This window comes from Phoenix dactylifera, chromosome 18, assembly GCF_009389715.1.
Source record: "Phoenix dactylifera cultivar Barhee BC4 chromosome 18, palm_55x_up_171113_PBpolish2nd_filt_p, whole genome shotgun sequence".
NCBI lineage: Eukaryota > Viridiplantae > Streptophyta > Magnoliopsida > Arecales > Arecaceae > Phoenix > Phoenix dactylifera.
This window is the reverse complement of record NC_052409.1, coordinates 9,317,278-9,329,436: the sequence shown is the minus strand read 5'-3', so window position 1 is coordinate 9,329,436 and position 12,159 is coordinate 9,317,278. Positions and strand designations below refer to the sequence as shown.

General features: G+C 35.2%; 1 protein-coding gene across 1 annotated transcript in view; it reads left to right on the top strand.

Annotated features, from left to right (window-relative positions):
* Window positions 1-12,159, top strand: part of LOC103723711 (protein HAPLESS 2) — a 44,661-nt gene that overhangs the window by 5,823 nt on the left and 26,679 nt on the right. The window contains exons 3-6 of the mRNA XM_026800207.2: window positions 5,676-5,764; window positions 6,394-6,433; window positions 9,713-9,770; window positions 9,866-9,926. Coding sequence (XP_026656008.2) covers window positions 5,676-5,764; window positions 6,394-6,433; window positions 9,713-9,770; window positions 9,866-9,926 — 248 coding nt within the window. The remainder of the gene's footprint in view (window positions 1-5,675; window positions 5,765-6,393; window positions 6,434-9,712; window positions 9,771-9,865; window positions 9,927-12,159) is intronic.

Below are 12,159 nucleotides of genomic sequence, written 5' to 3'. Positions count from 1 at the left end.
TGAAAAACAGCTGAAATACAAGGTTTTTGATTCCTAAGAGGGCCGACCCCGCTGTAGCAGGAGTCGACCCCAGAGAAAGTTGGGTTGACCTCAGTGGAAGTTGGGTCGACCCCAAGTATGATGAACAGTGGTTTGAGTCGACCCCAGTACGGGCAGAAGGATAACGGCTAGTTCTGCAGAAGTACTTTTTGACCTCCCAATGGCTAGTAACGGCTAGTTTTTGAAATCTAACCAATGAGGGGTGACCAATAGATGAGGAAAAGTATTTAAAGTGACACTATTCATCAGAGGAGACATTCTTTTGCAAAATATCAAAGCTTACTCAAGAAAGACAAAGCCCTAATTTTTCTTCATCGAGGTGCTTCATTCAAGAGTCAAAAGGAAGTGGTTGAGCAGATCTAAAAAGACATTAAGAGCTCCACCAACCCTTGAAGAGTGAAGCATTCCTTGACAAAGAAGAGAAGAGCCTTATCAAAGCGATAACTATATTCTAACTCTTCTTTGTAGTTTATAATTGTTATATCTGCTCATCTAGGAGTTTCAATCTTTTTCTTCTTAACGATCTTGTAAGGTTTGTTGGTGAGCCCGTAAAACCAACAGTGTAGGTTTGTTGGTGAACCCGTAAAACTAACGGTGAAGGTTTGTTGGTAAGCCCGTAAAACCAACATAGGTTTTTGGTGATCCCGGAAAATCCAAAGTGTAAAGATTTTTGGATTGTGAGCCCGGAAAACAATCCAACTGTAATCCGCGGGATTATAGTGAATTCTCAAAGGGTCGCTTGGGGAGTGGACGTAGGTGCATAAGAGAGCACCGAACCACTATACTTCTTGTTGTTTGTATTGTGTATTGTTCTAACTTCACTACTTACACTTAATCTATACTAACTAAATCACTCACTCATCAATTAACATAATTAAGGAATCTATAATAAAGAAAAACCAATTCATCTCCCCTCTTGGCTTGTCACCTTGGGCAACATGCGTTGTCAAGGTTTTAAATCCCGTGGGACAGGGCTGTTCCGGTTTTTCCATGGAATGGGATGCGCCGCGATCCCGCCCCATCCGGACACTTGGGGCAGGAGATGTCCCAAGATGTGCCAATCGGGATGTTGGGATGATGGCAGGATGGTCTTGTCCTAACACATGGAATGGACCCTGTCCCGGTGTCCTACGGGACATCCCACTGGGACTTTAATCCTTGTGTTTTATGACTTGGGATTTCATTTTGTTCTTGAACACCTACATCAATTGTTTCACTTGATCGTATTATGATTTTTTTAGGAATTTATGAAGTTTATAAATTGGAAATATAACAAAAATGAGACTTATGTGGACTCCTAACCAAATGGTAGACAACCTTATTCAAAGTACTAGGGAAGATTTCTTCCAACCTCTGGCTGGGTATATATGTGGCCTCATTTGAATTATCGATGAGGATATGTGGACCCTTGGCTAGGTGGGATATGTGGTCCTTGAGGCTTAATGTGGCCTTATCAGCATTAGTAGGAAGGATTTATTTGGTCTCATTGGGTTTAATGATTGATTGGTGAGGATTTATGTGGCCTCATTTGCATTAGCAGACAGGATCTATTTAGTCTCATTCAAAATACTGACTAATATGTGAGGATTTGTGTGCTGTCTCCATCAATTTACTAGAGAGGATTTTTATGTGGCCTCGTATGCAGTGAGGATTTATGTGACCTTGAGGTATAAGTGAAATTTTGTAAATAAATGTGAAGCTATGTGAAGCATAAGAGTTTTTGAAATATAAATTAGGTCTTGGCCATTTGATTTTGAACAAGTATTTGACTTATGATTATGTGTAAATTATTATGGTTCTTTCCTAAACTTGAGTTTTAACATTTTATGACATCTTATTTTTTATTGACAACTTTGCTTTTGGAATTTTATAAAGTAATGATTTCTGTGAAATTCCAATCAAGCTTTTTTTGATAATTTGATCGTGTGTTTTGTTTCAAAGTTGTTTGTTTTCCTGTGGATCCTTAAGTTCTTTGATCATGGTAGGAGTTTACTTAGTGAGCATTGTTGCTCACATTATTACATATTTTCAGAGTGATTACTGTGAGCACTAGTTGATTAATTCAAAGCAATAGACATGATATTTTGGAGGTTGACATTTGGATATAATGATCATTGAAGTGTTGTTGAAGATGTCTCAATTTGTACCTTTGAAGGCATAATATTATGGATGGTAAGTTATGTTTGATATTTGTAAATGGATTTCTAAGATAGATATCATTATTTGTAGTATGTTTTCAGTTATCCTTTGTTTTACCGTGTGGCTGTTGTTAAGGATGTTAAACACTTATGGTACTTTGTTCGACTTTTGTTGATGATGATTAAGTTTGAATTTAGTTTTGTTCGAGTTTAGCAATCAGAACTTGACTTTCTAATAAGTTGGAATCTCAGGGAATAAGAAAAGAGACATTTAAGATTGACTTAGAAATTATAGTTATTACGTAATTTCTTAGAGTTCTTTCGGTAGGGTTCAAGGGAATAAGCTACTTGCCTAAATGTTACAATTGATAAGGTTTAAATGCAGCTACATGTTTACTTAATTGACCTTCAAAGGCATGTCTCCCTAAATGAGAAGCATGAATATGAATATGGGACATGATACAACATAATGTCAATGCATTGTTATGAGTAATATTGAAAGTTGGATATACTGCGAGGATGCAACAATGGATAAATATCTATTGCATTATATATTGTAAAATAGTATCTATAAAGAATCAAGGGTTATCAAAATAAAATAGTCCATAGTTTATATAATAGCATGAACATCCATAAACTTCATTATTAGCCGTATTCAAATAAATAGATGACAATATGTACCAAATAGGCTTATACAATAATTCAATATCACAAAATCAAATTTAACCATGTATCATGGAAAGGTTAAGATTCATCTAAAGGGAAAAAAGTACGCCTCCCCTTCATCCATAAAAGTATTTGGAAAATATTTCAGGCATATCCATTAAGTATCAAAAGCCTTTTTTATTTTAGAAAATAGGATGCTTAAAATAAATACTAGACATGTATGTTAATGGTATTCACTAAGTATTGGTATGATACATATCCTATGTGGAAATAGCATGCAATTTGAAGTATCTTTGCTTCCTAGCTCCCCGATATATTGTAAATTATGCCAATACTATTGGTACGCATGACATACCTTCATTGCCTTGGATCATTATAATGTCAAGTGTTGTGATAAGATGTGATATGATATGGTAAAAAGTAGAGATAAATTTTCATTGTTTTTATTATGGGCTTGTACATTGAATGGGTGTTCCTAGCTCCATAGCCATCGAGCCTTCTCTTAATTTTTGGTTCTATTTTATTGATCCTTATTTGCCAATCGTTCCTAGTAAAATTTTATATGACTCATGGTCATTATGTCTGGAAGTTTATTTAACATGTTTGAATAAAGGCGTGGATTATCATTTACCAAATCTACTAAAATTGATGAGCTTTCTATTTTTTTTCTTAATAAAAATAAACAATCCCAAGCTATAAGTTAAAAAAGACGTCTTAGTGCATCCGACTCCTGCCACTAGGGGTCTGGGGAGGGTCAGATGTACACAACTTTACCTCAAAATGTGGAGAGGCTATTTTTGTCTTTTGAGTCCATGAACCCTAGGTCACCATGGAGCAACCTTACCTTGTGCCAAGGCCTGCCCCTCACCTATGTTAAAATGATAGAATATTTAAATGGCCTAACATACAAGAATAAGACTTAGCGTAGACAAAAGGAGTCTAGGATCAAGTCCGGTCTTGCATTCTTAAACTTCAATCGGTCCATTTAATATGTACCGTGCTTGAAACTCCATCTAATTGAATTGGCAATTGGCAATTATATTCTTGGTAAATTAAGTTAGTTTAAGATGCATTTTGGTTTTAGATGCCCCTTATTAAATTTTATCCTTGAAAATAATGTCTAATTTTCTTTATTCACAAAATAAAATCATGAAGTGACATCATAATTGTAAATATAGATCATTACCTTTTACCTTGTTATACACTATAAGATTATTCACTTATAATATTATGGTGATGAACTGATGATACTAATTTAGTTCTACTCAAGGATTTAAATTCCGTGGGATGGGGCTGTCCTGAATTTTATATGGAATAGGATGCGCCACCATCCCGCCCTATCCTGACCCTTGGGTTAGGGGATGTCCCTAGATGTACTGATCGGGATGATGGGAGAATGGCAGAATGGTCCTGTCTTAATGCTTGGGATGGTATCCCATCCCGGTGTTCTGCTGGACATCCTATTAGGACTTGAGTCCTTGGAGTCTTGGACTAATACTAATTGGCTTACTTTGCAGTACAGTAGGTGAATTTTTACTCACATAATGAGCTTACATAAAAAGAGAATGGCAATTATTGAAAAGTGGAGAGCCAGTGTGAGGATCCATGCGGATGTGTTTTTAGTCCCACAAGGACCCTAAATAGTAACTTCCCTTTTATATGAGGTCCAGGTTTGTTACAAATAGTACTGGAGCTAATACAATCCACAACCCATGTGGACTGGGGGATACTATAGCATGGGGCCTTTTGGGGCTAACCACAGGCTACTCATGGTATTTGGGATTTTGTTTCCGATTTGACCCTTACCTAGTGAGGATGCTAGAGCTTAAAAGGAGAAGAGGTTGAGGACCTGTTTGGGTGTGTGCTTAGTCTCATATCTGTTTTGCATTGGAGAGGTCTTGAGTACTTAAGAAAGGCCAAGGACCCCAAATAATAACTTTTGGTTGGCTTTTTTGGGTAATGTCTTGGGTCATTATAGCTGGATCATAGATGAATCACTGTAAAAGGTAGATGAAATCTGATATGAAGGATTTGAGAGTTGGAGCGAAGATATGGAAAAAAAATGATTTAATTTGTAAAAAAAAAGAAGCATTCGAGCAAGGCCACACAAACATGAAAGATTCTTGTTTTTCTAAGTGCTTCCTTGAAGGCAGTTATAATATATTGATTCTTCAAATTAGACAAAGAATTTGAAGCAATATATATAAGCCTTCTAGGAGTAGACATTTATGTTATCCAGATTTTCATCTTTCTGGTGTGCATTAATAATCAATTATTTTATAATATTCTGAAAAATCTCACTCTTGAATCGGAGACATCATTTTCAGTTCTTCATTAAAAGATATGTAAGAAATATTTTTCTTTTGTTGTCTCTTGAAGTCATTTGTTACTAGATGTCATTAAGAATATTACTTCTGGAAATCTGTCTTCATTTTCTGCTCTTCCTATTATATTCATGCGAGCTTAAGTATACTTTTATGGTGGTTAATACTTCATAGTTTTTGATAACCATATCACTAAGTTATGCTTTGCTGAATATCATTCTTTTTGAGTTTGTTATCCTCCAACTATCATATTTTTGCAAGCTTCACTTCATTGACAGTATTGAACATTGATATCTTCTATAATGCTTGTGATTATGATTAATTCACGAGGTTTTCCTCTTATCTGATGCTCTTAATATAAATTTTCAGCATTAATGATTGTAACTTCTCTTTTTGCATGTACCTTGCTTATACTTTCTCGTGTCTGTAGGACATTGTGTTATTAGGCATTGTCTTAAATTTGAAGCCCTTCATATGGCTTACCATGCTTTAGTTAATATTTCTTCAGGATGTTGCTTACAAACCTGAGGAGCTTTATGTCCAAACACGTAAATGCGAACCAGATGCTAGTGCAAAAGTTGTTAAAATTTGTGAAAGGTAAACTTTTCTGATGAATGTTGTAACGATATTACTTTTTTTTCCCTCTCTTTTTTGTTCCTAAGCTTTTGATGCTAATTCTTTTTTCCCTCTCTTTTTTGTTCCTAAGCTTTTGATGCTAATTCTCTAAAACTTTTCTTTTTCTCTATGCTAATTACTCGCTTTCTTTGCATTCTACTATCTAAAAATGAGCTAAATCCAGCATCACATGTTAGGTTGTTCATGCAAATTTAGTTTGTTTTTGGAATTTCTCATTCAACAATTGTACCTGATTGCAACTCAAACATTGAGAAGAAACATGTCATTTATTAGACTTACACCATGTTTAATTGTTCTCAAGATTTTTTCCCTTAGTCTCTTGACATTATTTTTTGTGAGACATTTATCTCCATTGGAGCTTCTAGGCATAACCTTTTGAAATGAGTGTCTTTGTGGTTAATAAACTAAAAAAACAAGTTTCTTTGTAAATTTCTTTTCACATATAAAATCTGTAAGATTTTTTACCTGGACCAATGATTATTTCTTGGTCTAGCTTTTTAGCACATTTCTTGCTGCTTAATTTTTGATGAGCAGTATTTAGGATTTGTTTTCTCATGAGATAAAATATTTTTTATTCTTATATTTGTCAGGTTGCGGGATCAAAATGGACATGTTATTGAGCATACGCAGGTAGTAATTGTTTAAATATATTATTTGAATATCTTTATAAATTTTGTGTTTGTTTTCGGTGCAATATCTCTTTTTACTTAAAGCCATATTCTTCAATAAGCATTTCTTCATTGTCATGCCCAATGTATATTTCTTTCTTTGAATGCAAGCTTCCTTGTTAAGGGTTAGTCCAAAGCGGACACCTAAAATAAGTTACCAAAGGTTGTACTATTCCCTATCAATATGGAACAACTTTAACAACTCGTACACCGTAGGTGAAGTGGGAATGGTTGCAGTTGTTTGGCTATTAGGAAGGTGAGCTAGTGTGTTTCTACTAACCAAAATAGTGGAGTTCATGAGCATAGTCTGGCATTCAGCTTTGAGATGTTCCAGAAATCATAAAGCTATATTGTTTTTATGCTAAACTAGGTTGGTATGCATTAGGATTGAACTGCCATTCATTCATAATTTATAGAATGAATTTTGTTGTGTAGAATAGTTATGATACATGAGGTTCATATCATGTGTTGGCCAGTAGCACATCAATATCATACAATATGGTTGTACAATGATACATGGGGTGTGTATCATATTTGTTGGCCGATAGAACACCAATATTATAATGGGCATGCTTCACCATACTGGTTGTACCATACCATATTGATACCGAATCAAGACACGGCAAGGAGGGTGTACTGAGTCTCGATACACTAAACTGATCCCCCCGTTCCGGTCATGTTGACACAGTACTAGCACAATACTAGTGCAAGATCTGATACCGAGACGACAAACATTGGTACGAAGCATATCATAGCATACTTGTAAACATAGGTACGGTAAGGGGGCTTGATACAACACTATATCGACACATTGTACAATTGCTGTCTCACCTCTAGCAACGTATGCTCTCTGCTGACCTGTACCATATTAATAAGCTACCAATATGATGCCTAGTATTAGTACAACAAACCTCGCATAAAAAACTTCTCTTACTACCATTCTTCAACCAAATCAAGTCAAATTAATTTGGGTTGAAGTAGAAAAGCTTAAAATTATATTAATTAAGTTTAAATCAAATAAGATCCTCTTTTATTTGACTTGCACTGTTTTTGGATGTTCTAATTGCTTTGGTGGTCTTTAGATTGTGAACTCCATAAGTACTTAGGACTAGGCCGATGCCTCAAGATACTAAAACCAAGAAAAGAGTATAAAGTTTTTTGATGGATTTTACTAGAAGGAAAAAATGGGAAAGGGAGGACTTACTTAAGAGGCGTGATGAAAGTTATTCTATATCATGTGTTACGACTTGAATCCATAGTGAATCCTTTTACTAAATGCAGCAGTTGACAATTTAAATCTTATCTTCCCCATTATTTTACTATCCATAATAGTGTAAAAAAGAAGGCCAAACTCGAAGTTGTTCAAGAGTGGATTTGAGTTTGTTGGTTCTATTTCTCAATGGGCCAGGAAGGGATTTAACTGCAGTAGAGTGCCACCTTGACATGGTGGAAATCATCAACTAGAGATTGATTACCCCTAGATCCAGTGTGTGTATTTCTATTTGAACTTGCTCCAACTGCTGTGATCAAATGAGAATGGATTTGATAAATTTAATTTCAACAAATGGGAAACCTTTTTTCCTATAGAAGGCCTTTGAATATTTTTGAAATAATTAGATAATCCATCTAATCTCATAGTTGTTTATAGACTACTTCATGAGTAAATAATAGTTGATGATTCAGATCTGCAAGGATTGAAATTTTGTACAGTATTTTTATCAGATTTGATTCTCAGATCAGATTCATGGCAATATTTTGTACTAATTTGGCTCCTGTTCTGCAACTTCACATGCACCTCAGGTCCTCAACCACCAAACTGCACATAAATAAAGCAGTTATTCTCATTTACAATCGATCACAGCACTGGTTATTGATGATGTTGATCTGCCAATTGCATTAGGGAACTCAATTTAGCACCCTATCTCGGTATCTACCTATTATTTTTGTGCTGACAACAAACTAGTTGGTGCTAGTGTGCAAAAACTCTCAAGAGGGTTTAACTATGTCAAGGAAGAGATAAAAATGATCTACAAAATCATAATTGGGAAATCATTTTTGGTCTCCTCGATAAAAATGTATTGGCCAATAAATGGGTGATAGAATTAATTGAATACAATCTCGATCATCCCAAAGTATGATCTCAGGTGAACACTTAACAATGTTGTGAATTAATATTCCATTAGAAGCACCTGTTTCATTTACCTACATTTCATTATTAAATTCTGTGATTTTGTGGATGCACTTGTCCATGCTGCAATGTTCTTTTCCTAGTGATAATGTATACTGTTTTGCATGGTGTCAACTGAGATGCTTATACCGATTATACATATAATGAATCAGAATGAATCTCACAAAGGAGAACTAACTGCTAAAAGGAAAGGCACCATGTCACAGAAAGTTTAATAGGCACTACTCTGTATGCTAATGCAAGTAACCTTTTCTTGATTAAAGATCGAGTGCTTGAGTTAATGATTTTGATAACTTATAATGTTTGCTTAGTGATGTAGATCTTGTCATGTCCACTTAATGATAGTTTAACCCATTTATATTTATTATATGTTCCAACTTACAATCAAGTCTTCATTTTTTTTATTCCTTCTTTTTTTTTTCTCTCAAATTTTATATGTAAAAAGGCTTTGAACTTGTTGTATGCCACTCATGTAAATGGGTGCATGTGTTAACAAACATATGGAGCATGCTACATGTGCAGTGCAGCCATGTCTTTAGAAAGAGATAGACTCCTGTGCTCTCATAGTTAGGTTCCAGAATTTGCAAGTTAGATATGCATGTGTTTCCATGTGAAACCTGTCATAGAGATTATACAGGATTGTCATCTTTTTTCTCTTAAGGGAATGGTCATTAGATGGGTTACTAATTAGGATGTGCTTTTCCCACCCTCTGATGTATTGCTACTTGTGTTTGTTGTATGCATGAATACTCCATAACTGCAGTGACCACTCATCCTTTTAGTCATCCATCATGATCACTATCACATGGTTCTCTACTAGGATTTCTGATCCATTTTCTTAAGAAAGCTTTTCTTTACCTAAACCAACAAGCCATATCCCATCTATATGGGATATGATTTTTGGATCACTGTATGACCCATAACAGTTTTAGAGCACGAACGACCTTCAATTGTTAGATTAACAATTTGACTTATGCAAGGTCTGAAAGCTGTCTTTAATATGACCTTGGTATGGCATGATGCTAACTCCTTTTCTATCTGCTATTCTCCTAGCCAACTTGTTGTCCATGTGGGCCTCAACGACGTGTTCCTTCTTCTTGCGGGAACATCTGTAAGTGCCTACTTCTCTGTTTTCCCTCTCTATACCTTTTGTATTTGTATATTTAGATTTTAATGTTCCTAATTTCCTATAATGTATTCAAACAGTTGATAAATTGATGAAAGGGAAAGCCAATACCGCTCATTGTCTCAGATTTCCAGGTGATTGGTATGTTTATTAACAAACAATATATCTTTGTTACTTTGACGTTTTACAAACACACCAAGTTTGTAAGTAGTGTTGGATATTAATATTGTAACGTACCTAAATCTTGAACTTCTCTCATCAAGTTGAGGGGGAGACTTTCCATGATGTAGATTCAAATCTGAACAATGGGAATATTTGTCTCTTCTATTGTTAGCTTAAATGATAATCTGAGCATTGGTTAGAAAGTTTCCATTTAAGGTCCATCATCATGACGTAACTTCATGACCGGTCATCTTATGTCAAAGATAATGCTTTTAAATGAACTAATTTTCTCATATTTGGCACGAATGGACATAAAAACTTGACTAGGGTTGCTACATATTGGATTACTGACTGATGCAGTGGTCAATAGTCACATATTGAAGTAGGGTGCCAATGGTTAGGTGCAGCCCTTCATTAATGCTCCAACCCAAGGTATGCTGAACCGGCCCATACCGGCTGGTGCAGCCCGTACCGAACCGGTACCGGCACATTTTTGAGAAATTATTGCCATAACTATAGACAACATTTTTGTTTACAAACTTTTGATAAGCATGTTTTCTTCTTTTCCTTGTACAAGCTAGGCGCAGAATCTTTAACAACTAATCCGCACCCAACTGTTAAAACTTTTCTTATGAAGCTTTTTTGTGGGTTGACCAAATGATGAATATTTTAAATGCCACTTAGAATGTAAACAGTGGAGCATTGACCTCCCTATGAGCTTAAGATTTGTGGAACTTCGGTGAATCTCAAACAAGTCCCATGAAATAATAGGAGAGGGATAGTAATATTTGAAGTAATCTTATAAGGATCAAAAGAAACTACTCAAGCTAAAATTTGGTATTTGGAGGCATATAAACATGATGATCCTCACATCAAAATGGTTGGATAGCCTAAATTAATAGTTGAGAGAATCTGATATAAATTGTGTTCACTTAGGTAGGTTAGGTAACACATATATGCAATTTAGTGGAGTCTGTTAGAACTATCATATTTGATGTAAACAATGACATTAAATCATGAGTAGCAGTAGATATGAGCATAGTTATCAAATTGCCTTGGTGGCCGCAAGTCATAAAAGTTGCTTACCAGCAAGATGTATAGATGGTCATTAGGAAACATACTTGGCAGAAGGTTTGGAATGGGTCCCAGCATCAGCTATTAAATCCTTTTATATGTACATATGAGACAACATAGGTGGGGGTCACCTAGGCATTTTGCCATCTAGGTGGTTCCCCAGGCACACAAGCAAGCATGTGCATTGACATATGTAAGTTAACCTGATCTGTTAAGTAGGTGACAAATTGAAAAGAACCCATAATTTTTTTTAGCCAAATAATGGTTTAAGACAATTGGAGGCTGCTTGGTTGAGCCAAATGGATGAATATTTGGCTTTCTTAGGTGATTGTCTATTTTTTCACTTAAGAGAGGAAAATGGAAGATATTTTTTGATAGAAAAAAATGAAAATTAGACACTATTAAGGTGATTTTAGGGACTAATGATGCATCTTATAAGAAAACAATTTAAAGATGTCATGGACTTGAAGAAGCTTAGTTAAGTCTCTGTTCTAACTGCAGATAGTGGCAATATTGTAGAAACTTGTCTATCAAATGCCAAGAGTAATCTTTCCAAATATTGCTTGTCCAGCACTGTTGTTGCTTTTCAGTTGATTAGCCTTCTTGACCTCATAGGTTGATGTTAGTTCAACTTGGTCAAAATAGATCTACTTTTCTTGAACATGACCTCCACTAGCAGGTTAGCGGTCACCAATTTTTTAAGCTGTATTTAGGTATTCTTTTTAAGATTATGTAGTCCCGTGCTTCTGGATTATGAAATTTGTATTAAACTGCTTTGTAGTTGTAATACTTTTTTGTTATTACGATTATCATCATTCAACTATTAGGTTTTGATGCTTCTATTGTAAAAGAATATTCTTCTAACTTATCCAACCGATACAATGTATTACCTTGAATTTATGTTTTTTCCAGTATTTTTATCACATGGAACCAACAACATTATTGTGTTATGTGCATATGTTAAAACTTTGACCGTTATTCATGATTTGCACATTTGAAAGTTTTAACTTTTTGCTTTCCAGAATCCAAATTATTTTAGTGCATATGTGGTGACGGTGGTGGTACATGTTGGACCAGAGGTGTTGCTGGTGTTTCTCCACCATCTTCTACTACTATTCTTACTCTTGATCTCTCTCTG